This window comes from Mugil cephalus, chromosome 1 (assembly GCF_022458985.1).
Source record: "Mugil cephalus isolate CIBA_MC_2020 chromosome 1, CIBA_Mcephalus_1.1, whole genome shotgun sequence".
NCBI lineage: Eukaryota > Metazoa > Chordata > Actinopteri > Mugiliformes > Mugilidae > Mugil > Mugil cephalus.
The window spans coordinates 23,504,450-23,528,762 of record NC_061770.1 but is presented as its reverse complement, the minus strand read 5'-3'; the positions used below and the strand labels follow the sequence as shown (position 1 = coordinate 23,528,762).

General features: G+C 38.9%; 2 protein-coding genes and 1 non-coding gene across 5 annotated transcripts in view; 2 read left to right on the top strand and 1 right to left on the bottom strand.

Moving 5' to 3' along the window:
- Nucleotides 1-5,214, top strand: part of bcl2l1 (BCL2 like 1) — a 34,643-nt gene extending 29,429 nt beyond the window's left edge. For all 3 annotated transcript variants that reach the window (XM_047603563.1, XM_047603548.1, XM_047603555.1), the window contains one exon: nucleotides 2,890-5,214. In XM_047603563.1, the coding sequence (XP_047459519.1) occupies nucleotides 2,890-3,033 (144 nt within the window). In that variant the 3' untranslated portion in view covers nucleotides 3,034-5,214. The remainder of the gene's footprint in view (nucleotides 1-2,889) is intronic.
- Nucleotides 5,215-5,391: 177 nt separating this feature from the next.
- Nucleotides 5,392-14,040, bottom strand: LOC125019066. The gene is made up of 5 exons (XM_047603573.1): nucleotides 13,883-14,040; nucleotides 10,140-10,224; nucleotides 9,833-9,997; nucleotides 8,680-8,811; nucleotides 5,392-8,539 (listed from the first exon to the last, which is right to left on the bottom strand). The coding sequence occupies exons 2-5, from the start codon at nucleotides 10,222-10,224 to the stop codon at nucleotides 8,406-8,408; spliced, it is 516 nt and encodes a 171-aa protein (XP_047459529.1). The 5' UTR covers nucleotides 13,883-14,040; the 3' UTR covers nucleotides 5,392-8,405.
- On the top strand, nucleotides 12,081-12,152 carry trnap-agg. The gene has a single exon. It is a non-coding gene; the product is annotated as a tRNA-Pro (tRNA).
- Nucleotides 14,041-24,313: the final 10,273 nt, after the last annotated feature.

Below are 24,313 nucleotides of genomic sequence, written 5' to 3'. Positions count from 1 at the left end.
GCTTTGATCCATATTGATGTGACGGTATGATTCAGTTCCTCCATATATACTTTCGACACTTTCGCGATGACGATCTCCACTTTCCACCACAACACAGAGGTGCTCAGACGGGGCGGCCTGTGCACTGCAACACTTTTTCATCACATTTTTTTTTTTTTTTTCTTCTGCTGCTGCTGCTGAAATTCAGTCTGTGCGAAGAGAGTTCGACCGGCACACGTGGGAAGGAGTTGAGCTGGTGTCGTGTCTAAAAAAAAAAAGTAGGGAAAAGTCGCAGCGTGACCTTTTTCGAGCACTATTGAGTTTCTGTTTTTAACTGGCATGTAAATATATGCACGCACACGTATGATGTTCAGGTTAGAAACATAAGGAGCTAATGGATGCAGACAGTGACCGGTGCTGTTCAATTAGCCCTTTTTTCCAAATGTCGTCATAATAAAAGTAAAAAATTCAGGTTTAAAAGAAATTGTCCTTTTATTAGACTGATATCCGTTGGAGTTGGAGCTAAATGCTAACATGCTAACCTGCTAGTCAATGTTGAACTTTCCACTTCTAAAGCCTAGAATCTTGGTACAAGGGATGAAATCTCATGATCATTGTGTAACTTTGTTATTTTGCCTGATTATGATGAAACACAGGACAAATATTTTAGGCGAAATAAACCTTTGCTCCTTAGTGCAAAATAAGAAAAACAATGTAACAAAATATAAATGGAACAATGTAAAATAAAGTCAGTAACAAAGTCAGTGGAGAAAAATAAGTAAACGAAAGCAACAATGTAAAAAAAAATCATGATACTGGCATTGAGCCGATACCAGCCTTGGTATCGATACTACCGATATTTAGATCGATACATCCTAGCGTGGGATACAAATGTTTTCTTTTAGCTTGCTAGCACCAGCGCTAACACCTAAAAAAAGAACAATCCTTGTTGAGCTCTGTTGTTAAAAGTCGTCACTTTCTATTCTTTGCTGTATAAATAAAGTTTGATTGATTGAATTCTCATTTAAGTGACACACTTGTGTGGTAAATAACGACCATAATAAACCCAGAGCTGCACCTGTAGTAACACCTGAGGACACGTGTTATTATCCTAAGTATAATAGACCTGGAGCTGTTTTCTTTGCTCCATTAACGACGCTTTGACGTCTGGTAAATGATGGATGAACGTCTTCACGCCCACGGAGGCTCTTTGATCATCATTTCATCTTCAGAGTTTGTTAAACTTGAGTCAACGCGACCTTCTGCCCCTGTCACCTTTCTTTTTTTTTTTTTTTTTAGCCATTTCACTCTCAGTTTCCAGTAAAAAAGCGTCTCCCACTCATCTCATAAAAGGTGTTTTGTCCTCTCCTGTCAAATCGTCCTCTTGACTAAGAATCGGTGAATTAGTCACATTTGTTCTGCCTCTTGTGAAGCTCTGAATGAGTCAGTGTCCTGCTCAGCTGATGTGATGTTTGTGTTAGTGTGTGTGTGTGTGTGTGTGGTTAGAGCCTGACGGGCGCCTCCTTGTGGGGGGAAGGACGAACTGCGTCCTCCAGCGGCTCATTTCCAGGAAATGATTTTGGGCGTAAGCGTAGGTTTGGCAGCGCTGAGGACGGAGGGATGGGAAAGAATGTCGGCAACAACAGCAGCAGCAGCAGAAATCCAGCAGGGACCGAGGTTTTACTACTGAAAACACCACCAGAACAGAACCCACTTACCTGCAGGACTGTTGTGTGTCTGTGTGTGTGTGTGTGTGTGTGTGTGTGAGAGGGGGGGTGGGGGCTGGAAATTTCCACATGTGATGATGTGGGTGTCGAACTGATACCCAGCAGCAGCAGCAGCAGCCTGGCTTGTTTGAACTTTACCAACGGGAATCCACCTCTACTCTCACAACCTGTGGCCTTTTTTTTTTTTTTTTTTTTTAAATAACTTGGGGTTTTTTCCATTATAGCTTTTTTTTTGTTTGGTTTTTTTTTTTTTTTTTTTTTTTTTAGTTTAATTTATTTTTGGTCATATTCAGAATATGAGCGTTTTTTTTTTTTTTTTTTTTTTTTTTTTTTTTATAAAGCTGAGACACTTAACAGCCTGCTACTGTTTTTATTATGATAATTATTATTGTGAATTTTATTTTATATTGGTTATATTTAAGTGTTTAGCTGTATTTATATTATTTAAATTAATATTCTCTTCAACTTGCACGTCCCAAAGTTTTTTCCATTCTTTAAGCCATTAAGACCTAAACATCTGCCCGGGCATAAAAAAAGCTTGTGGTATGTGAATTACCGCAATTCACAGATGGACAAAATTCAAATTGTGGCTGAACACGGGGAAGTTGCACTTACTGGAAAAAAAAAAAAGCTGCCATTGCGGGAATGATGGTGGCGCAACAGCGGCGCAAGAAAGTGAGTTATTTGGAGGGATTTGCTGGTAAAAGTAAAATTAGCTGCAGCCTACCTTCAGACCTTCAGACCACTTTCAGTTTCATCGGTAGCGCAAACCACAGTGAGTTACGCTAATTTAAATACCGCGTGCGTTAATTGGTTTGCCGCCGATTCGGCTTGGCACCGGTATCGGATAAAACCCTCCCCTAGTTATAAGTGGTCACACTCTACTCTGCTCTGCTTTTGTATTACATTAAAATAAATATTATTTATATGTAGTAAAATAAAAAAAATTCCCAAATTAGCATCATGAACGAACGTCCAAAAGGAATTAGCAAAACAACTTCCAAATGTCTCATTTAAATCAATTAAAGACACATTTATGTGGTAAATAATACCATAAAAATCCACAGACGTCCTTTTCTAGGACACTCAGCCTCCTTTAACGAGTCTAAAACTAATATCACATCCGAACAAACCTCACGTCATCGGGTTTTTTTTTAACTCCATCCTCTTTCTTCGTTTCCAGGAGCGCTTCGCTGAAATCTTCGGCCAGGACGCGGCGGCCGAGAGCAGGAAGTCTCAGGAGAGTTTCAAGAAGTGGCTGCTGGTGGGGATGACGGTGGTGACCGGCGTGGTGGTGGGTTCGCTCTTCGCTCAGAAGCGCCTGTGAGAGAAGAAGAAGACCCTCGTACGACCGCCGCCGCCTCCTCAACCACAAACACACACCGACACACAAACACACACGTACCGAGCTAAAAAATGAAGGTCCTCCCCAGAACTGATGATGATGTTTACTTCTTTATTTTTACCTTTCATGAGTCCCTGAAAGAATCCTGAAACGTCAATGAACCTCTTCAGAAAAACGACAAGAGAAAAGGAAGTTGTGGTTAATAAGTACAAAAACACAAAAAAAAAAAAAAAAAAATGTTCCTGTATTCCTTCACTGAGCTAGTTGTTGTCGAGCTACTTCTATTCCATTCACCCACGTGTTCCTATTTTTAGTTTTAACAAATTGTTTTTCGGTGTCTCTGAAGCAGCCTGAAGCCTAGAACGAATGAACCCGTGGAAAAACGAGCGTGTGCCATTACTTTTTTTTTCACTTCCTTCTTCTACCCGTCGCCATCGCGCACAGTCGCAGACCATAACTCTACACGCCGCCGGCTTCGTCTCAGCCCGTCCTCCCAACTCGGTTTTTCGTGTGACATTTAGAAAAGATTTTATAGTTTAACGGGAAACTACATTTTCTTGCTCGCTTTGTGTTTTTGTTGCTTTCTGTATTTCTGGACCATTAAAATCCCTCTGCTGCTGCCGCTCTTCTGGACTTTTATGGGCATATGTGGCCTAAGACTGTGTGTGTGTGTGTGTGTGTGTGTGTGTGTGTGTGTGTGTTTATCTCCATGTTTAATACACAGTAGCTGAAGAATGCAGAAAAACCCTGTAGCAGTGCAGATAGTTCGATGGATAAGACGACGAGGAAGAAGAAGAAGAAGTCACAGAATCCTGGATTGAAAGTTATTATGACGTCACCTCCTCACGTGTTCAAGTATAAACAACTGTAATGTAGCTACACACTGATGGAGGGACGTCCCCCTGTGAAGCATCGATGATGTGACAGGTTCATTTTTTCTTCTGCGACCTTAAGATGTTAACTCAGTTTTCTGGGAACAACAAACAATTGTTGCTAGACTTTATCAGACCAGCTGATTTTCTCTTTATTCGTCGGTGCTTCACAGGAGAAGTTAAACTTTCAATTTAAACCCTGGTTCTGTAGCCGACGGCTTCATACTACGAGAAAAACCGTGGACGTACAGTTTCGGTTTGGGGATTAAAGTAAAAATCTTCTCTCCAGATGTGATATTTGTCCACCAGAGTGAGCGTCACACACGTCTTTCTTTTTTCGTGTAGTAAACGTGGTGAAGCATCTGTCGCGTTAGCATCCAGTTATGCATCAGATGGTTTTTGACTCTTAATTCTTTCCCTCCGTCTCGAGCCAATCAGCATCTGTCGGTGGCCGCGTTCTCCGTGAAACTGTCAAACATTCAAATCGCTCGCTTCGGTTTATCCGTGCGTTGCCTCCACAGTCCACAACCCTCCTCCTCCTCCTCCGTCTCCTCCGTCCTCCCCAGATGCCTCGAATCTGTCAAACCTCCTCCTCCACCCAGCTCCTCCTCCTCTTCCTCGCCGTCCCACGGCTGTCGCTGCACTTAACCACGTGTGTCAGTCACAGCTGGACCACCTGCTGCCTCACGTAGACACACCTCCGCAGCTAACACACAAAGACAAACACACACCTGCCAGTCAGTTATGTAGCCCACAGGAGATGGAGATGGAGAGGATGGGTGGATGGGGATGGGGGCAGGAGGAGACCTCGTCTTTGTTTCTAAACGTCTTTGATTTGATTTGAAGCTGCGGGGAGTTTTTGTCACCTGGTGTTTCACGCACAAGCTTCATTCCTTCACTGGGAAGGAAAGGAAAGGAAGGAAGGGAGGAAGAAAGGAAGGAAGGAAGTGGTGCTGGTGGTGGTGGGTGTATACGATCATCCCTGCCCCCCAGAATATTCACACTGATCCAGATACTTTATCCAGCTAAGAACAATATGCCCCTGCAAAGGAAAATTAAAAAAAAATATATAAAAATTTTAAAAAAGAAAAGAAAAAAAATAGCACAGCTCACAGGCAGATTGTAGTTTCTCGTCAAAGCAGAAAATTCTAGTTCACACTTCGTTTTATTATTTTCATTATTAATCCATCACTACAGCTACAGCCTCCTCTCGTCCTCAAAGATGAACCGTCTCGTCTCTTACTTGTGCATTCATTCACCAAATCACGTCCTTTAACCATTTCCATCTTTACATCAAATATTGCAGCCGGCAAAAAAATAAAAAAAATGAAAAAAAAATTGAAAAACAAAGAAAATCTCCTGTCAGTCACACATTCCAGTAAATCATGTAACTATTTTTCTATATCGACTGTGTCGTCTCTCATCGCGTATTCACTGCTGCGCCCTTCCTTATTTTTTTTTTTTTTCCATTCACAAAATCATGCGCATTTACCGATCGTGGATTTCTCAGTTTTTGTCTTCGGAACAAATATTTCAGCGGGGAAAAAAAACACAAAAAAAATACAAAAAAAAAAAAGGAAAAACACAAAGAAACACACGAAAGAAAACATAAAGGAAAAAAAAAACAAAAAAACTCTGCATTGATTATTGTTGAGTTCAACCCTGAGCGTCTCCTTAGCCGCGTTCTGCTGTCGTACATTCCAGTAAATTATATATCTATTTTTCTAGTGTACGCCCAGTCGAGAAAACTGTTTTTTTCCTCCCGTCTGGGTTCTCACTCAAAACATTTTCTCCTCTTACACATTATATATGTATGTGTGTGTGTGTGTATGTGAGTGTGTGTGGGCATGCGTGTGAATTTCTAGTTAAATGTTTTTGAAGGAGGCAAAAAATGAAGTATGACCGCATTGGCACGACCCTATACACACACACATATATATATATATATCCATATATATATGTGTGTGTATATATATATATATGTATAAATATATATATATATGCTAGTTATTTAACTGATTAGACTAGAACTAGGCTTAGTAGCATATTTAAGGAAAAACAATTCCGGCTTTTAAACTTTATTTATATATGGTGTTCAAAAAAAGGAAAAAAAAAAAAATAAAGCTGTGTCCCTTCAAATGGCCTTAAATTCCACTTCTGCATCATTGTTCCATCGTCACTCATGTTTTCTTAGGATTACTGAACAGCTACTTCTAGACAGGAAAATGCAAGCAAAGCGACATATTTTCCAAAACTAAAAAAAAAAAAAAAAAAAGAAAGAAAAAAAAACAACAAAATTTAAAAATAAAAAAATAATAAAAAAAAAAAAAAAAGCTGGTCTCCGAAGTATTCCCGTTGAATACAACATTTTAAAGATTGCAAACATGAACGTGTCCTACGGTGTCTTTGTTTGTCTTTAGACTGCCATTGTAAAGTTGTACCTAATAAATCCCAATACTGAAAGATGTACCCAGGCCTCCGTGTCCTTTCTGAATTATTTTATGAATTTGTGGAGCGAGTATTACGAGATGTAGAAATAAGAAGAAAAAAAAAATGTCCCAAATGTCTGGTAAACTGATGGGAGGGAATGTGAGTCGCTCGGGTAAAGAAAGGTCAACAATAATATAATATAACAAGAACTGTGGTCGGCGGAGTCTAGACACTGACGGTACTTTTCCTTGGAGTAAAATTTAAAGAATATCAAAATAAAAAAAGGACCTGTTGTTTTCCATAATTTCAAGCTTTTGCATTTGAATATATTATTTATTGTTATTATTATTCTATTATATTTATTACTTCTCTTAGTTAAATGCCTTTTTGAAGCCAGAGGACAATTTAATTGGTTCTTAATAGTTTTTCATAAATGCATTCGTCTTGATAAGCAAATGTATTTAAAGCAGTTCAGTTTTTATAGCTGCAGGTTTGCATGCAGTTATTTTATTAGCAAAATGTACTGAGAGTATTAATGCAAAAAAATATAGACTGTACCCAGTGTAACCCTTTTTAAAACTGCTTCTGTGGACGGTTTACGGGTCACTGCCGAACCTCAACTATGAATATGAAGCTAATTTAAACAGCTAATGAATGAATGACAGTGTCATGATTTATCTGTGAAGAGTGTAGAAGATCTATAATATAAAGTTATATAATAAGCAGGTGTATAAATGAAAGTGATGAATTAGAATTAGATTCGGGAAAACTTTTATTTGTCCTGCAATGGGGAAATTTCAATTTGCAACAGCAGAAAAATAACAAGAATAAAGAGTGGACTGTATAAAACATAAATAATAAGACAAAGTACGATAAAAAAAAAAAATACAAGTAGTGACATATATACAGAAAGTATTGAAATGCACAGATAATGCAGAGTTAAACACATTATATCTTGTTTATATGGCATCATAACAACATACAATCATTAATTTCAATCTTTTTGCATTTAAATATTATTCTGTTATATTTATTGCTTCTCTTAGTTAAATGTCTTTTGAAGCCAGGAGGCGATTTCTCTGGTTCTTATTAGTTTTCGTAAATGCATTCGCCTTGATAAGTTCATGTATTTAAAGCAGTAATTACACTCCCTCAGTCTTTGTTGCTAGAGGTTTGCATGCATTGAAAGTATTCAGGTAAAAGTTCTCATTAGTGAATTTACCCTCAGGTGTTAAATAGTATTGGTGCTTATTTGGGGACAGCTCAGTTAACACACACAGGTTTTCTGTATAAATATTCTGTGAAGATGGTGTATAAATGTTTTCAAACTCTTTTTACGATGTCTTTGGAAAGCTGCGTTGTCTGTGCCATGATATTATGGGTTATAACTATAGTATTTATAGTAAGAATAAGCTGCCACACACCTAAAACTTTGCATCCCCATATGAGGACGCAGGGTTTCAGGAGGTTAAGGTACAACCTTTGTGTTAGACTGGGGCAAATCCCTCATTTTAAACTAAACACTGACTAATTTGGCCCTAAAATTAGCTTGTAATCCTGGAGGCGCTCGCTCAGATATGTAATATTGGCTCATTTTCTTATATAATATCTAATTTTCATTTGTCTACTTTCAGGACTTGTGTGAAAACCTGATATTTTGAATCATTTCTGTGCAGAAATATTATTTTATTTCATGTAAAAAACAAATGCAGGAGTAAAGTAATAAGTGCAGGATTTCTCTCTGGTTTGTCCTGGTTTGGCTGTAATGTTCCTCTAGATCTTGGTACTTCTCCTCATAATAAAGAAGCAGGACACGGACGTGAGCAAATCTTTATTTTTTATATGGTTACACAGGACGGGACGGGGACAGATATCCCTGATGAGAGAAGGCCACTTGAATCTGGACGTAGCCGGAGGGTGAACACAGAGAGAGGCAGTGGATTCGGCTTCATCTTTCTAGTGGGTTTAACAACGATAACTTGAGAATTCAGATTCAGGCCGACGTCAGCGCCGACTCTGCGCCTCCTCGGCCACCGTCCAGATCTCCCCTCTTCACTTCCACTGGCCCTTCTCGTAGTCCCACTGGGAGGCGAGGCCGTGGACGGGGTTCATCTTCATGTCCAGCATCCTCTTCAGCTGCTTCGCCTGCCATTCGTCCTCGAAGGTGTGGGGGTGTGCAGGGTAGACTGCAACGAGTAAAAAAGCAAAAAGATTAGAGGCAGTTTCACCTGCATGTGACACATCAAACACCACCAGACCTCTCAAGGAGACTCAGAAGAGCCAGATCCACCCGAACGTCATTAGTCTCAGCTCATTCTCTCATTACCGTAGATGCTCTGCCACCAGACCACCAGGCCGGTCAAGCCCAGGAAGATGAAGATGCCCCCGACGACGGTCTTCCACTCGTCGCTCCCCTGATTCATCTCCGGGTACGTCTCGTTGAACGACATCCGATACACTGGAGAGGAGAGGAGAGGAGAGGAGAGGAGAGGAGAGGAGAGGAGAGGAGAGGAGAGGAGAGGAGAGGAGCCTTGAATAAAATATGTGTGATCAAATATGCAAAATCGCTTCCCTTCCTATTTCCTTGAACGTAGGTGAGCGAGCGATGGAGCGGGGACGTTATTTGCATGTGACATCCCTCTGAATGAATGATGCTGTGAGAATAAAAGCCCGAGGACACACACACAGAGAAGAATCTGTTTCATGAGTTCATTAATCCTTCTTCTTCTTCTTCTTCTCTGGTTTATTTCAGTCTCACCCACTGGTTGAGGTAAGAATGTGTTTAAAGCATAAACGTGTCTCTAGCACATTTTTAGGAGTCAAGCACCGATAAACTTTGTCCCAGCACCTCTGGCTATTTTTATTAACCTTCATATGTTCGGTTTGCACTTATTGCCCCGACCTCACGTTCTCATTTACATGCAATTTATTTATTTATTTTAATTTTTATGGAACATTCAGGTTAAATAACTAAAAGATATGTTTTACTTCCTCCCACTCATTTTTGAATATATTGCATGTTTCTCCACATCTCAACATCCCAATATGTATATATATATACGTGCATTATATTATATTATATTATATTATATTATATTATATTATATTATATTATATTATATTATATTATATTATATTATATTATCCTAGCAAATCAAACAAGAACAAAGAATTAAAGGAATATGAAGCCATAGAAAGTCCTTTTGTCCACTACAAAGGACATTCTAGAAAAATCTGATTTATTTATGGACAAAAACATGTTGTGATATGTTCTTTTTTTATTTATTTGTTTGTCCAAAAGACTTTTAGTTTAATCTAAATTATAGAAATTAATGAAAAACCAACTATGGTCTATGACTGGAGCTCAGTAGATTAACCAGGTTTGATCTGTTTTGACTATATATTCGGTGCTTTAATGTAATTTGACTGATTCTAAATTAGAGGTTAGAAGTGATTCTCTCTCCGAGACTGAAACCTACAGGCGATCTTCTCCTCTTTGCTCAGCTGGCCCCAGGGCCCTTTCTCCTTCTGTTTCAGGCTCTTCTCTGCAGCGGTCAGCGCCTCCTTGTAGGGTCTGTCGGGCAGCGGGGAATCCCTACGATCCCAGTACATCGGCTGAGACATGTCCGTCATCTCGGAGACCTCTGCAGAGGACGGAGGCAGCAGAAGGTAAAGGAAGATCTGTCTTAATAACAGGTGTGTGTGATGTGATGACAGAACTGTAGCGCCATCTGCTGATTCAGTGCAGATTTAAACGATAAAAACACAACTATCCTACCTACCTACCGTGACTTTGGCTCGCCATTCTCACGCTACCGGTGGTCAGAGCCGCCGTGGAGCGTCTGGCCAAGAGGCCTCCCAGACGCAGCATCTGGAAACAAGGAAGAGATTTTTATTTTACTACAGACTGGAGCTCTTGATTGTCAGAGAAAAAGAAAAAGACAGAATCTAAGTTAACAAATCCCTGTTTACAGACAACACTCAGAGTTCATGATCTCTAGACAAATAGAAGCCTCTCAACAAAGCCAGTGTTAAAGGGATGTGTTTTCAAATCTTTTCTTGTTGAGATTAGAGTGGTTATTGATCCACAAAAAGTTCTGTTTTTGGACCTACAAGATTTAAATAAAGAGGAGTGTACCAAGTACTGGACCTTGGGGGACGCCACAGAAGACGGACGCTCAGAATAAAGCAGCAGTTTTGATCTCAGGAAGAATTAATTCCACTGAGAAATGGTGTTTATTTTTATTTTATCTTATATTTTTTTAACAGCTGATCACAAAGCTTGTGTATAATATCGTATTGGATCAGAACCATGAGCATCTGTTTGTTGATTGTGTGGATGTTACATATTTTGGAACAAGCTGTAAAGTCTCTTTCTCAGAGGTGATCATTTATTCATGGATTCAAGCTTTTTTTATTTGTCATTTGCAACCGTACAGAAGCATGAGATGGAGTGAAATTATGCACTCAAGTCCCAAACTATTTCCCATGGTAACTATAGTATATTGACACTAAATAAAAACACTAAATAGAAAATAATAAAGATAAATAGAGTTGAAATCTAAATAAAAACAGCAACAGAGCAGCATGAATTTGTGAAAAAAAAAGCATGAGTTTGTGCAATTCACTCAGCCCCACCAGAGTTTAACAGTCCTACAGCTTTTGGGAAGAAGAATAATTATAATAATAGTTATTGTGTAATTTTTTTTTCTTAATTAATGTAGCAAGATGCAGCTTTAGGATTAGTTTAGGAGTTAATTTGAAGTTAAGAAAACTAGCTAAACATTAAGCTAACAATAACACAATTATTGCTGGTTTCCCTTTAAGTTTAACTTTGTGCTTATGCTCAAATAATACAGCGACATATTTATTCATAAAACAAGAGCGACCTGCTTTGTGTCGTGCATGACTGCACCAGGTGGAAGAAATAAATGTTGTAGAAACATTTTCACACTGATGAGATCCTGTGATATGTGCAGCTGCTTTCTGCAACGCTGCCTTCAGGTGTTGTTGAAACACTTTGGAAAAAGTAATAATACAGGTTGTGCTTTCTCTAGTATCATGAATCCTGCTGTAGAAATCATTGTTTCTGGACATTTATTTTATAGTTTTGTATTTAATTAATTTGCTAAATAACCAAATATATATTTAATTCATTTCCACGTACAACAACTAACTCTGGAGAGTAAATGCCGAGCCCATGTGCAATCAGATTTTATTACCAGGCATTGTTAAGCAGGACGAACGCATTTCAGATACACAACAGGTTGCGTTTATGACTCTCAGAAGAGCCACAACCAACGTCGTTAAGGCGCGAAAGTAAAAAGGCCATCAGGATGTTTCTGGACATCTCCAAATGTGTTTTATTTCACAGTAGCCTGAACATTTAATCCGACATTGATCCTATTTTAAAAGCCAACGGTGGCTGCACTCGTATGTTGTTATTCACCGCAGTGAATGAGACAATCTTGTTAAGTGCTTTATGAAGGTGGCCTGGACAAAGGCCAAATCCCTTCTTTTTCCAGTCCGGCCACCTTGTTGTCTTGCACCTTTAACCACACACACACACACACACACACACACACACACACACACAAGTTGGAAATGTTGAGAAATATTTTGTTTGATTTTATTGATGCACAAGGAGGACAAGTATTTTGGTTTGGAAGTCGTGTTTCCAAAGGAAAGACCAGAACCTGGAACAGCATCGAGAACTAGCTCATACGTGGCTCGTTGGTCTAGGGGTATGATTCTCGCTTAGGGTGCGAGAGGTCCCGGGTTCAAATCCCGGACGAGCCCAAGTTTAGTCATTTAGTTCATCTGAGGAGAAACTGGGTCATGCATCAATACAACAAGCCAAAGAACACAAGAACCGCCACGGAAAAACAAGATGAGTGTTTAGGAACGAGCCAAGTCGAAGTCCTGAACTTTATCCAATAGAAATAAGAAACGCACCAACATCTCAGAACTGAAGTTTTTCTGTTCGGAGGAATGGGCTGTAAAACAACGATGAAAGTTGAAACACATCTTGCAATAGATAAATTTAACATACCCCTTTATTGCCGACATCTACGTGACGTCACGGTGTTAGCTGGAGGCAAAACAGACCATGAAAATGCCGTCTTGCTGTATGTTTTGGTGCCAAAACCGAAAAAGCAAAAACACTAACTTAGAATAAATTGTGACTGAAATTACGTTAAGTTAATCACTATTTGGGGGGATTCTTGTTACAGGTTAATGCTAACCGCTAGGCTAGCTAATGCAACGTTATTTGTGTTTCAGAGATGCCCAAGTAGAAGTTGTATTTTCTACGTTACCCTCCACAGTGGTTCCACTTACTTCTTGTAATTTATTTTATTTGAGAGGCTTCAATTGAGACAGAGAGACCAGACTTTGTCCCCTCTGTGTCCTCCTTTGGTCAAATCGTCCATCCAGGGGTCGCTGAATATAGTCCCATTGTCAGAGTCAACTTTTTTAAAACAACACTTACGGCCTCGAGGAGTGAGTGTATAAGTATATTCTCTAAAATACACGTTTTCCATTCCAGCAAAAACAATCTGTTGAAATACACTAACCAGCGTTTACAAGCTACATTGTTTGAGATGTTTTGCCTCCAGTTAAGCCCCGCCCCTCAAACAATGTCACATTGTTTACAAACTGTGAAGGGGTCTATAGTTGTTCACGTTCAAATAAATCACAATTGTGTTCAAATAAAAGTTAAGTTATGCAAATTATTTTGTGCTTATTCAAACAGGATTATTTGACTCCTTCTAGAAAAGTACTTTCTCGAGCCCTTCACCTGAACCATAACCCTTAACTAACCTCCGTTTCACTCCCACAGTCTAAAAAAAACCACATTCATCCTGATCCCCACAGCCGCACACAGACACCGAGAGTGAAAATGGCTGGAATTCGCTGGATTCCGAGCTGCACAACCAGAGGAAAATGTGGAAATTGGCGATTCGAGCTGGGTTCCGAGCTGACCTTCCTGGAGGAGCGGAGCTAAACAAGGAAAGGCTTCTGCTTTTAGGCGTGACCCGTTTTCAACACCTGTTCACTTTGATATGCACACGGAATATACAATAAAATTAAGTGCATTTATTTGTTGCAGCCGAGGAAAAAAGGGCATTTTTCTACCAAGTAGGGAAAGAAAGTGAAGGGAGAAAAGTTTGCTGCTATCCAGGAATTTAAAGATTTATTTTTGCACAATTGCACAGAAGCTGCATGAGTTATTTATTATTTATTATTATTATTATTAGAGTATTTTTTGCTTTGCATGTTTGATAGCTGCTTCACATTTATGAACTTCTAGAGATCTGCGTCCTCTCTGCACGTCCGCTACTCTCCCCCCCCCCCCCCCTTTGGCTGTGTGGGGTTTGGTTTAGGGGTGAGGGTTTGGGGGTGAGGGTGATGGTGGGAGAGAGGGGGGGGGAGGTCTGTCCTTAAATCTACCCCCTTTAAGTGACTCCTCGCCAGGTTAAACTAAAACTAATCCGTGCACTTCGTTGAGCAAATAGACGAATACTCACGGTGGTCGCTCTAGATTTGGGAGGAGGCAACGACGAAGAGGAAGATCGGACTGTTTAGGCCTTTCTCCTTCTTCTTCTTCTTCTTCTTCTTTCCTGTTGCGTCTCTGCTCCTATCGCACACTGGGCAGAAAGCAAGTGGTGGGCGGGTGAGGGAGGCCGGACAGGAGAAACAAGGGAGAGGGAGAGGGAGGGAGCTTGGACGCCAAAACTAGTGCAAGTAAACAGTGGAGGGAAGCATGTGACGGGATTGGCAGGCTAACCAGAAAGAGAGGGCAGGGTTTGGTTGGACCAGAGGACACGTCCTGTCTTATTTACCATTCATTCAGACACGATATAGAGCAGACGCAGCAGAGGCATTTAGTCAGGGGTGGGGGGGGGGGGTTACCTCAGGACACGGAGCAGATATATTACACAGAACAGGAGGAAGCGGGAGAGTGTGGATTTCCTTGAAATAAAAATTAACCACCGGGGCCGTGACTTTCCCAGCCTCCTGGATGGGTGGTGGTACGTGGTGCAGGGGGGGTGACGGGGGTGGAGGGGGGAGGTGGAGGTCAGATAAGGACGGAGTTGTGTTGTTTGGAGCGACACCACAACCACAACACAGCACGACCTAAAATAAAAGCTCAGGCAGAATTAGTCTGTTAATCAGCCAATCAATTCATTAATCAGACTTTACTTGTGAAGCACTTTTCATGCAAAAAGTAGCACAATGATCCCATCTGAGACACACACTCACACATGCACAGACAGACGCACAACTTAAAAAATGCCTCGTGCAAAACAGATAAAACAGTATAGATTAGAACAGGACAACAACGAACTGTCGTAGCTGAGGAAACACTAGAGGCTGGAGAAGAACAACGTCCTAAAAACCCTTAAAAAAATAGACTTAAGAACATAAAATAACATAAAACATGAAAATAAATAAATTTTAAAAAATCTAACTTGAAGTTTTAAAACACTATAAAATGCTAAATACTAAGAGAATAAAAGAGAAAATTTAAATAGTAAATGAGTAAATAAATAGAGTAAATTAGAAGCCAAACTAAAAAGGTTAGTTAATATCATATTCCAGTGTGGACTGTGATCAAACTAGATCTCTAAACATTTATGGTTTTATTGTTTGTATATGTCCCGTCTCAGAGAGTCTCAGATAATAATAATATCCTGCAATGAGACCAAACCAGAGCTCAGTCCTTCAAATATTCCCTTCAGAGCTGCAGGACTGAAACAGACTTTGATGGATGCCAGGTGCTTTTTGCAGCCCTTGTTGTCTTATTGCATTAACCACCTTTATTCCTTTTGTTACCCCCCAGACCTCTACGTGCACCACACAGAGACGGGGCTGGATGAGGACAGAGCTCAGGTACAATGAATCTATTAATATCACACATCAACGTCAGAGACCGAATCAGATCTTTAAACGTTTATTCTTGAGGTCTTGACGTTTGCGAGCCCCCGGTCAGAGGTTTACTGGCTGTTCACCAGGCGGCAAACACGGGTCAAAGTACACGTCACCCAGAGTGAAACAATCATGAATTATTATCCTGCTCGTACTCTGATCCACTGCTGCCACACTGGACTGATCACCTGCTGCGTAAATGGATCATAGGGAAACTTTTTTTCCTCCATATTCTGTTGTTTCTAGTTTTAAACAACACAGAGATGCTTTTATTCCCATTTGACGTCACATTTCTACCTTAAACAATCCAAAGAAACCTTTATCAGTATAGTTTGGTATATTCTTTGTTACATTAAATGCATTGTGGTTCTTTTGTTAATTTGCTAAAGAGTTGGTCATGGCTGATCATCTGCTTTTAAACCAAAGGGTTAAACCGTTTCCACAAGAATATTGAAAAGTAACGGAGTCTGTCATCATTGACACTGACCTGGAGAAAAACAATGAGAAATGATTTAGAAGGTAAAAAATATCTAAAATGCTCTAAACTGAATTAATTTGGTTTTATTATTACACAGTAATATTATAACATTAGTAGTAATAATTTAACATACTATATATAGTGTACTGGTTTGTCCTACTGACCTAATTAAATAATAATAATAATTATCACTATTATTGTACTATAATGTAGAAAAATAAATAAAAAGGGTAATAAAAAATCATAAAAACAGAAATACACAAATAAAATAAATACAAACATTAAGCTGGATGTGAAAAGCCTAAATTAAGAACTCTTAGAAACTATAAACAAGCTTTACCGTGGGTATTTTTTCGCCCCCATCAATTACCAAATTACCGGCTTTTAACCCACATCCGGACGGGATGAAAATGATCATCGTGCTTGTTCAGGAACACCCACCTCAGGGGACAGAGGGTCTGTACAGGACACGTGTATCATCATCTGCTCGTTTTAATGGCGTCACAGTAATGTCCTCAAAGCTTTGTTATTCTCCTTCACATCCTGTTGAACGCGCACATGTACTGACATCTCTGAGAAAGAGTTTCTCACTGGGCCTGATAAAGGAAAACAAACTGATCTTTATCTCATCACTGCCGCTGCTGCTGCTGCTGCTGCTGCCACCTGCTGGTTCAAAGGAGAAGTTAAATAAATTGAGCTTTATTTATTTCGTAAATTTATTAAAAAAAAGAGAAAAAAAAGATAAATTAAACAAAATAGAAACATTTCATATATTCTAAAAGAAGTAGAAGGAAGTAAAACTTATCTAGTCCCACCTCTTCTTAATCAGTTATTTAACTTATTTTACAAAAAGGAAAACAGTTTCTATGCTGTACCTTAGAGATCTAATGAATTTTATAGTTTTTGTAGGCTATTTTTATCTGTGACCTATTCCATAGTTGAACACCACACTGAGAAACACAAAAGCTTTTAATTCTTGTGCGTGACCTGTGAATTTTAAAATTAAAAGCTCCTCTGAAATTATAATCTCCATTTCTAAAAAGTTTTGGATCGTAGGTGGTAAAGTCAACATTTCATCTCTACAAGAAGAAATAATAACAACACGACTGTGGTTTATGTTTATCTCAAGTGAAACTCCAGCTTCAGTAATAATAGTGTTGTGTTGTCTGTTTTTTCTTTTACCTCTGTGGTAGTTTTCTTTGTGACCAGCAGGCGTCATCATTTGCTCACTTTTACTAGAAGTTTACCGGCCTCAGACCAAATAATGGAAATAAAAGCTTCACATACGTCACAGATATGTAAAAATGACTTAAATAAATCAATGCACAAGTTAAATATTTGCGTGTCACTTGTTTGATTGGATTTTCTTTGTCTACTTTCTGAAGTTTTGAGCCTTTTTTATGTAGAAATGTAGTAAATTCTGATCAAATAATCAAATAATCTCTCGTTAGTTTTCATAAATTTCCTTCCTGAGCTGGGAATGTGTGTCTTTTAAACTGCGTGTTTACTTTTAAGCTAAATGTGTATGTAGGCTTTAGTTGAACGTTGTCTCATTTCTGCAGCATGTTTCATGTGTTGCATGTGTTTCCTGCCTCGTAAATTGGGTTTATTGTAAGATACCGTTACTCTTTTCCCTGGATATCTGCATTCGTGCTTATTTAAACTTTCAATCTGATACACAGAATCAAATCTCTGTTTCTGTTCCATTTGCTCTGTGAAGCAGGTGGATTTTAAAAGTGTATGAATGACAGATACAGTTTTTTCCACTTGGGACCATCTCTCGCCAATAAAACTAAAGATAAGTTTAAAACGTTTATAAAAACTATATTAAATTAGAATAAATGCCCCTCTATGATTGTGAAATCGTGCTTTTTTTCCTGGGATGTTGAGGCCGTGGACAGCTTTACTGGCCGAGGCGTTTTCCTAACGTGGAACAGATGGATCCAGTGACACTATTCAGGCTGATGCTGCAAAATCCAAACCAGCCATTTCAAGCTGAGAGGATCTCAAGAGCCAATTGTTATGCATTGCACCAGTTTGATTTAATTTAGCTGTCGAGCTGCGTTTGGATTCTTTCTGCTGCTCTTGGCCTTTGAAAACAGAGAAACTCGCAGGCTGCTGATCAGTGGGAGGAGGCGGATGGAAGCGTGGATCGATCCCTGATCTGACGGCTCCTTTAAATGTGCGTCTGGAGTTGATGTTCTGGACTGTGCAGTTATCTAACTTCAGCTCCTTCTCTTCGCAGACGTTTGTTTTGGAACCAACTAGTGATGTGCAGATTGATACGGAAACATCGATATTTCCGATACCGGGTCTTTATGCTCTAAAATCGATTCTCAAATAAAAATATCGATACTTTCGATACTTCAGTGGAAAGTACCTAAACTATTCAGTTTAGGTACTTTACTACTCAGGTTAGATCACAACACAGAACACTACGCATTTATGATGAGGTGGACAGAAGAGGAGAGAACAGGGTCAGAAAATAAGATGTAAGTTTTCTTAACAGCTAAACTTATTTTAATGGTCTTGAGGCCACGACCTCAATATACTTCTGAGTTTAAAATAAATAAATATATTAGTCTGATGTCTTGTATTTTATAAATATACATTACTTTTTTTTAGGTTTATCAGACACATTACAGTGTATTTACACCAAGTATCAGTATCGGATCGGTATCGCCGATATCAGCCTGAGTTTTACTCAGTATCGGATCGGATCGGACCGATACCACCAACATCACTAGAGGATACTAACTGCCTTTCATACCCTCCTCCTGCTCCAGGCGCTTAACAGCACTGGTCTGTTTACAGGGGACATCATCTAATTAAACACTCAGTATTTAAAACAATTATCACTAAAACAAAACATCAACAATAATTACATACATAAGTATACACACGCATCAACATAGCAATAGCATAATTATCCAAACTAAATACTTAAATCTCTTGCCCCCTTTCTTGTGGAAATGGTTTAACCCTTTGGTTTAAAAGCAGATGAACAGCAATGACCAACTCTTTAGCAAATTAACATAAGAACCACAATGTATTTAATGTAACAAAGAAAATACTAAACTATGCTGATAAAGGTTTCTTTGAGCTTACATAGTCCCCGTCTGTTTTCTCAATCTCCTTTGTGCGTGAACTATAACTATGCCACAAAAAATGGAAATTTGTAATTTAACCCAATAAAACAAATGAGTATGTGTCTAAATATTCATTTAATTTACCCACTATGTATCTGCATCTGAAAAGATATCCGCTAACGCTAACAGGAGCGGTCCAAATCCTCTGGACATCAGTCAATTAATAACTTCACCAAACGTCCTGAGGTAACAGAGAGAAGGAGGCTGCACATCAACTATTTGATAAAGTTATATGAGCTTTACCTGCTAGAAAATACCTGCTGCACTATCCCACCTTAAAACTTCACTGTAGAATACTATTAAATGCTTCTGATGGTGCTGAGTTGCTGCCTGTTTTTATACAGTCTATACATATCTGCAGCTCACAGTATGTAGCTCATGAGCTGTCTGTTCTCAGCATATGTATTCAGGTCATGATTATAGATTTCATAGACGGTTGACTTCTAAAACCTGAACTCATGCAACCCCTACGGTCGGGCGTGAACCTTCTGTGTAGAAATGTGTTGGGAAGCGACCAGCTACACTGCGAGAAAATTAACTATGAGGCGCATTTGATTAATGAGAGGCTACATCTTTGCGGGATGGGCGATTAGGTGTGTACAGATGGAAACTCTTAAGCTGGCACGTAACTGGCAGACACCTCCGATACTCTGCGGGAAATATAATAGAAGAAGTCTGTCTGCAGATTCACTTTGGGAAAAAAAAATCCTTCTCTGGGTCTTTCTGTCACTTTATCTGCCTCCACTGAACCTCATAGAAGTGCTTCCTCCTGTGCGACTAGTGTGATAAGCATGTGTCTGCAGGATGAACAGTGCTGCCACCTGGTGGTGCTGTGGGACTGTCCCGCAGTATTTCAACTTTTTCACATTTCTAGTTTCTCAGCCAGATCTAAAAACAAGTTTTTGTTGAAGTTTGAGGTAAAAATTAAATCAGAAGTAAATCAGCACATACAAAACTCTGCTTTCAAGTCAGATTGTTACGATTGAGAGCTGGTATTCGTCCTCCGACTACACAATAATTCATGCAAAAAGCAAAAAGACACTTATTTTTTGTAACAGCATGAATATGGACATGAAAAATACACATTTTCTATGTTAGATTCACAAAAAGACTCTTAAAAACACTCCAATATGCATGTTTTAATTAACATTTATTGTATTTTATCCTGTATTTTGTCTAAATATTTCTATTTACGACAAGTTGCTTCTATGAACGTGCACCAGTCCGGGGTCACAGCTGGTCAGAGTCATCCGACGTTCACGGGTTCAACTCAGGGCCATTCTTTTATTCATTTTAATTAATTTAATTTCACCCGCTGCCTGAACCATTAGCACAAAGTTTGGAATCGTGTCAGATTATGTCCGTTTACAAACTTCGCCTCTTTGATTGAGAAGGACGTTTCAAACCTGATGCACCGTCCGTCTCTATGCACAGAGGATTAATCGAGAATAATATATCTGAGAAATCATGCAAACTAGTGCAAAAGTTGAACAAACTGGTTCCGGTGTTGAGTGAGTGGTCATCTTCCCTCTCTGTTCTGCTGCTCTGTCTTCAGGGTGTAATTGTGCTTTTTAAGGCAAACACACACGGACCAACTTTTGGACGGAGTCAGCAACTTTGTCCAACAAAAACTGGCCACACTGAAATTTATAGAAGCAGTTAGAACAATACACTGTAAAAAATCGTCTGCCCTCATATTAAAAGATGTGATATTTGCACTTTCTCTGATTTCTCTGGTAATTTATTCTGCCCTTTTAGTTCTTCCTAGACGGTTTTTCTCTCATGCGCTAGATGTTTACAGACCAGACATAGGGAAAAGCAGTTCTTTAAATCATTATCACATTAATGCTCTTTCACGCCAAGAGTTCTCACCAGTTTAATTCACAACGATCACTTCAACTTAATTGCCTGATCTTTCTCAATTCACATACACACAAATCTAAATTCAGTAACAATAAACCTTTATTTTAAGACATTAAAACCAAATTCATTAACACACAGGACAAGAGTCCCAGCCCAGTCCACCTGAGAACCCGACCAGCAGGCTAACAGTCAGCTACCAGCTAGCAACTAGCATGAAGACACCAGCTAACTAGCCTAGCCAACAGCAGCAGGTAAGAAGTCATGAGACATGCAACTAAACTCTAAACCCATGAATACGATTGAGAAGCGCACCTCTTTTAATCCTTGTGTCAAACCTCAGTACTGATCAAAACTACTAAATATTCAAAAATATATTCCATTTTTTAACCCTTTAAATGCTTTTTTAAAAAAAGAACTCACCAACACAAAATGATTTATTTTCAATACAAAAAATGATCGGAAACAGGAGATTTGTTTACCTTTTATTACAATCTTGGACATGTCAAAGATTAATAACGTCATTGACTTTCATGCATATTTAGTTTGTCATTTAAACTCCCTCTCATACTGTTTTTGCCCCATTTACTCCCATTTTAATTAGATTTTTAAATGCACAGACATTAAATACACTAAATAACAATACATTTTACAATCCTGATGATATTCCCTGTTCAAGAGAGCTCAAATCTGGCAAATTTACTGTTGATTACAACAAAAACTGCACTATTTACCCATTACATAGGCCTGTATGACTTTATCATCATCTCCAGGAACACGTTTCTTTTCTTCACAGAGGCCGATGAGAGACGTGTTGAGTCAGAGATTACGCTCAGTTTCCAACATTAGGACGGGCGTCCCAGACGTGACATCATGAGTGCAGCTCTCTATACGTCCTGAACTCATGATGAGAGTTTGGCACGAACCCCAGCGCAGTAACAACTCTGAGTGAGTCACGTTTTCATTCACGTTTTGTAAAAAAAACAAAACACTGTGATTCACTAAAGATGTTACTGGTGTTCATTTATTATTGTTATTCATTTACTCCTTACATGAAAGTGGCCAACAGAACTTATACATAACTGCACATTACATTTTCAAACCTCAGTAGCAAGAAGATTATCCAAACAAAAATAAAATAAAATAAAATAAAAAATAACCCATACAAGTACAAATTTACAAGCTTTATTCACAATTTCTTTTTTGCATTTGTACATTTCTTCATATCGATGAATATTTGAGCCTTTTAACCCCAGTAGTTTTACCTCAGCACCAGAAATAGACATTTGTTTTAAAGTAGTCAGAGAAACTTGGTGCTTAAAATCAAATCTCCTTCTATGATTTTCATTTTCTGAAGTAAACAGAAATCAATTTTGCAGGTTTTCTGGTTAAACTCTGATTTTGGCTTTGGACATAATTAGTAATGTCTGGAGTTCTGTTATGTCTGTAAGATTCAACAACCCAGCTTTAATAAATAAAATAAATGTTCTTTTCTGCAATAAGAACAAAGGCGTTATATTGCTCGTGTATGTTTAACTCAACTAACCTATAATAAGTGAACAGTACGACATTTTCATTGTTTTTCAGTCTAAAATGTACTTCAAATAAAAACATTATTTTTTAACAAAAGTAAGTTCTATTCCTATTTTTTTATTTTTTTGTCAAAGTTATGACATAACAACAACATTAAGACCCGGAACTAATGAGCAGCTGGCAGCAACGTGCCGAAATGAAATTGCACTTTTTTTTTTTTTCTTAAGAAACTTCAATTTGATTTGAGATGTTTTGCAAAAGCTCATCTCAGCACGTCCTTGGACGTCTCTTCACTAAACAGAAGAGAAACATTTGGAGTTAGTGGTTATTATGCTTTGATTATCAAACTGATCTGAAATGAGTTTGACAGCCCCGTGCTCTGAGATCGCTTGGACCCCGAATGCCACATCATGACTGAAGCTGTATGTTTTGGGACCTGCTCAAGTTGTGGTTAGACGACCCATTTGCTGTAGATTCAATACGTTCTTTTTTTTATTTATTTTTTTTTACCCTCCAGCTGGACCGAAGCATAAGAAGCCGAAGGGGAGGAAATGTAGCGTCATTCCAGTGTCATGAGTTCCTCCAAATATTTGGAAAGGTACAAGTTCTACAATAATCTGCTGTGTCAGTGAAGATAATGGACCAGGCAGAGGACGCGCCAGCTTCTGATTCACTCTGCGTTTGGAAATCACAGACCCACTCTCTGCGTGTTACAACATCTTCAAACTTGATTAGATCCGTTTGATAAACTGCCATGTGTTTTGTCATTGATGTGGCAGAATTCACCCATGATGTGATTTCCAGGAATCTCGTTTTAAAGCCAAACCATCAACCATCACTCCCCCTTCTGAAGACCAACGAAACCTTTCTAAAGAAGTTTAATACGGCTTTACAGGTTCGTACAAAACGTATAGATTTCTTAAATTCTACGCAGCAACAGGTGGACAGGTCGTCAAGATTGGTTTTGCCTTGTTTGTGTTACTTTACGTCCCTATGTGGCACTAAAAGGTAATTTAGTGACGAACAGATGAGAGTCATCGTTGAATAAAAACTTAAACAGATTCATTTTAACACCAAAACGTAACTGAGAAGGATTTACACGTAAACAGCAGTGAAGGATCATGTGGTTGCACCTAATAAATGAAAGCAAGATAACAAATATTCTCTGAGTTGAAAACAACAAACAAAAGGTCAAACTGGTCATGTTGTGGTTTAACCTGAGTTTTTGTTTCACAAGGTTTGTTGTGTTGCCACAACCTCAGTAGTTTAGTCACTTTCCACTGTGTTCCCACATTACCTCCAATGACTAAAGTATCTGAAGTATTGATATAATGATTTGAAAATTGATTTTAGAGCCTGGTATCGATATAAGTATCGATATTTCAGTATTGATCTGCACATCACTAGCTTTTCTAACAAACAGTTGAGTAGAGAAAACACGAATATCACCTATGGTCTGCACCTTCCAACACATTTATCAATATTTATCGATATCGATATATTTATCGATAGTGCACAGAGCAGCAGAGACTAGATCCTTATTCCTTAGATCCAGATTTCTTATCTCTGCTGCTTCTTTCTCAGACAAAAAGACATATTACATCTGTCTATACCAACTCATCCCTGTATTACATCAAGCCATTTTGGTTCAATACTCGTGTGCAACTCCTATTGGAGTCATGATATTCATGGTTAGTTACTTATCAACCAATTAGGAGGCACTACCAGACTTCACAGGTGGAAATATCAAACTGCAACTGGTACATCACTGATGCCTCACAGCCAGAAGGTTCTGGGTTCGAATCCATCTCTTTCTGTGTGTGGAGTTTGCATGTTCTCCCTGTGTCTGCGTGGGTTCTTTCTAGGTTGAAAAAGGTAAAAGGTTGAATTGTGATTCTAAATTGGACTTAGGTGTGAGTGTCTCTCTGTGTTAGTCCTGAGACTGGAGACATGTCCATGGTGAACTCGCCTCTTACCCGATGACAACTGAGATAAACTCCAGCCAAGAA

Bases quoted from the DNA above. Each gene is read 5' to 3' on its own strand.
- LOC125019066 (XM_047603573.1), bottom strand. From the start codon at position 10,224: ATGCTGCGTCTGGGAGGCCTCTTGGCCAGACGCTCCACGGCGGCTCTG. The intron at 9,998-10,139 runs GTAGGTAGGTAG...CGTCCTCTGCAG, and splicing joins AATGGCGAGCCAAAGTCACG to AGGTCTCCGAGATGACGGAC. The intron at 8,812-9,832 runs GTAGGTTTCAGT...TCTCCTCTCCAG, and splicing joins CAAAGAGGAGAAGATCGCCT to TGTATCGGATGTCGTTCAAC.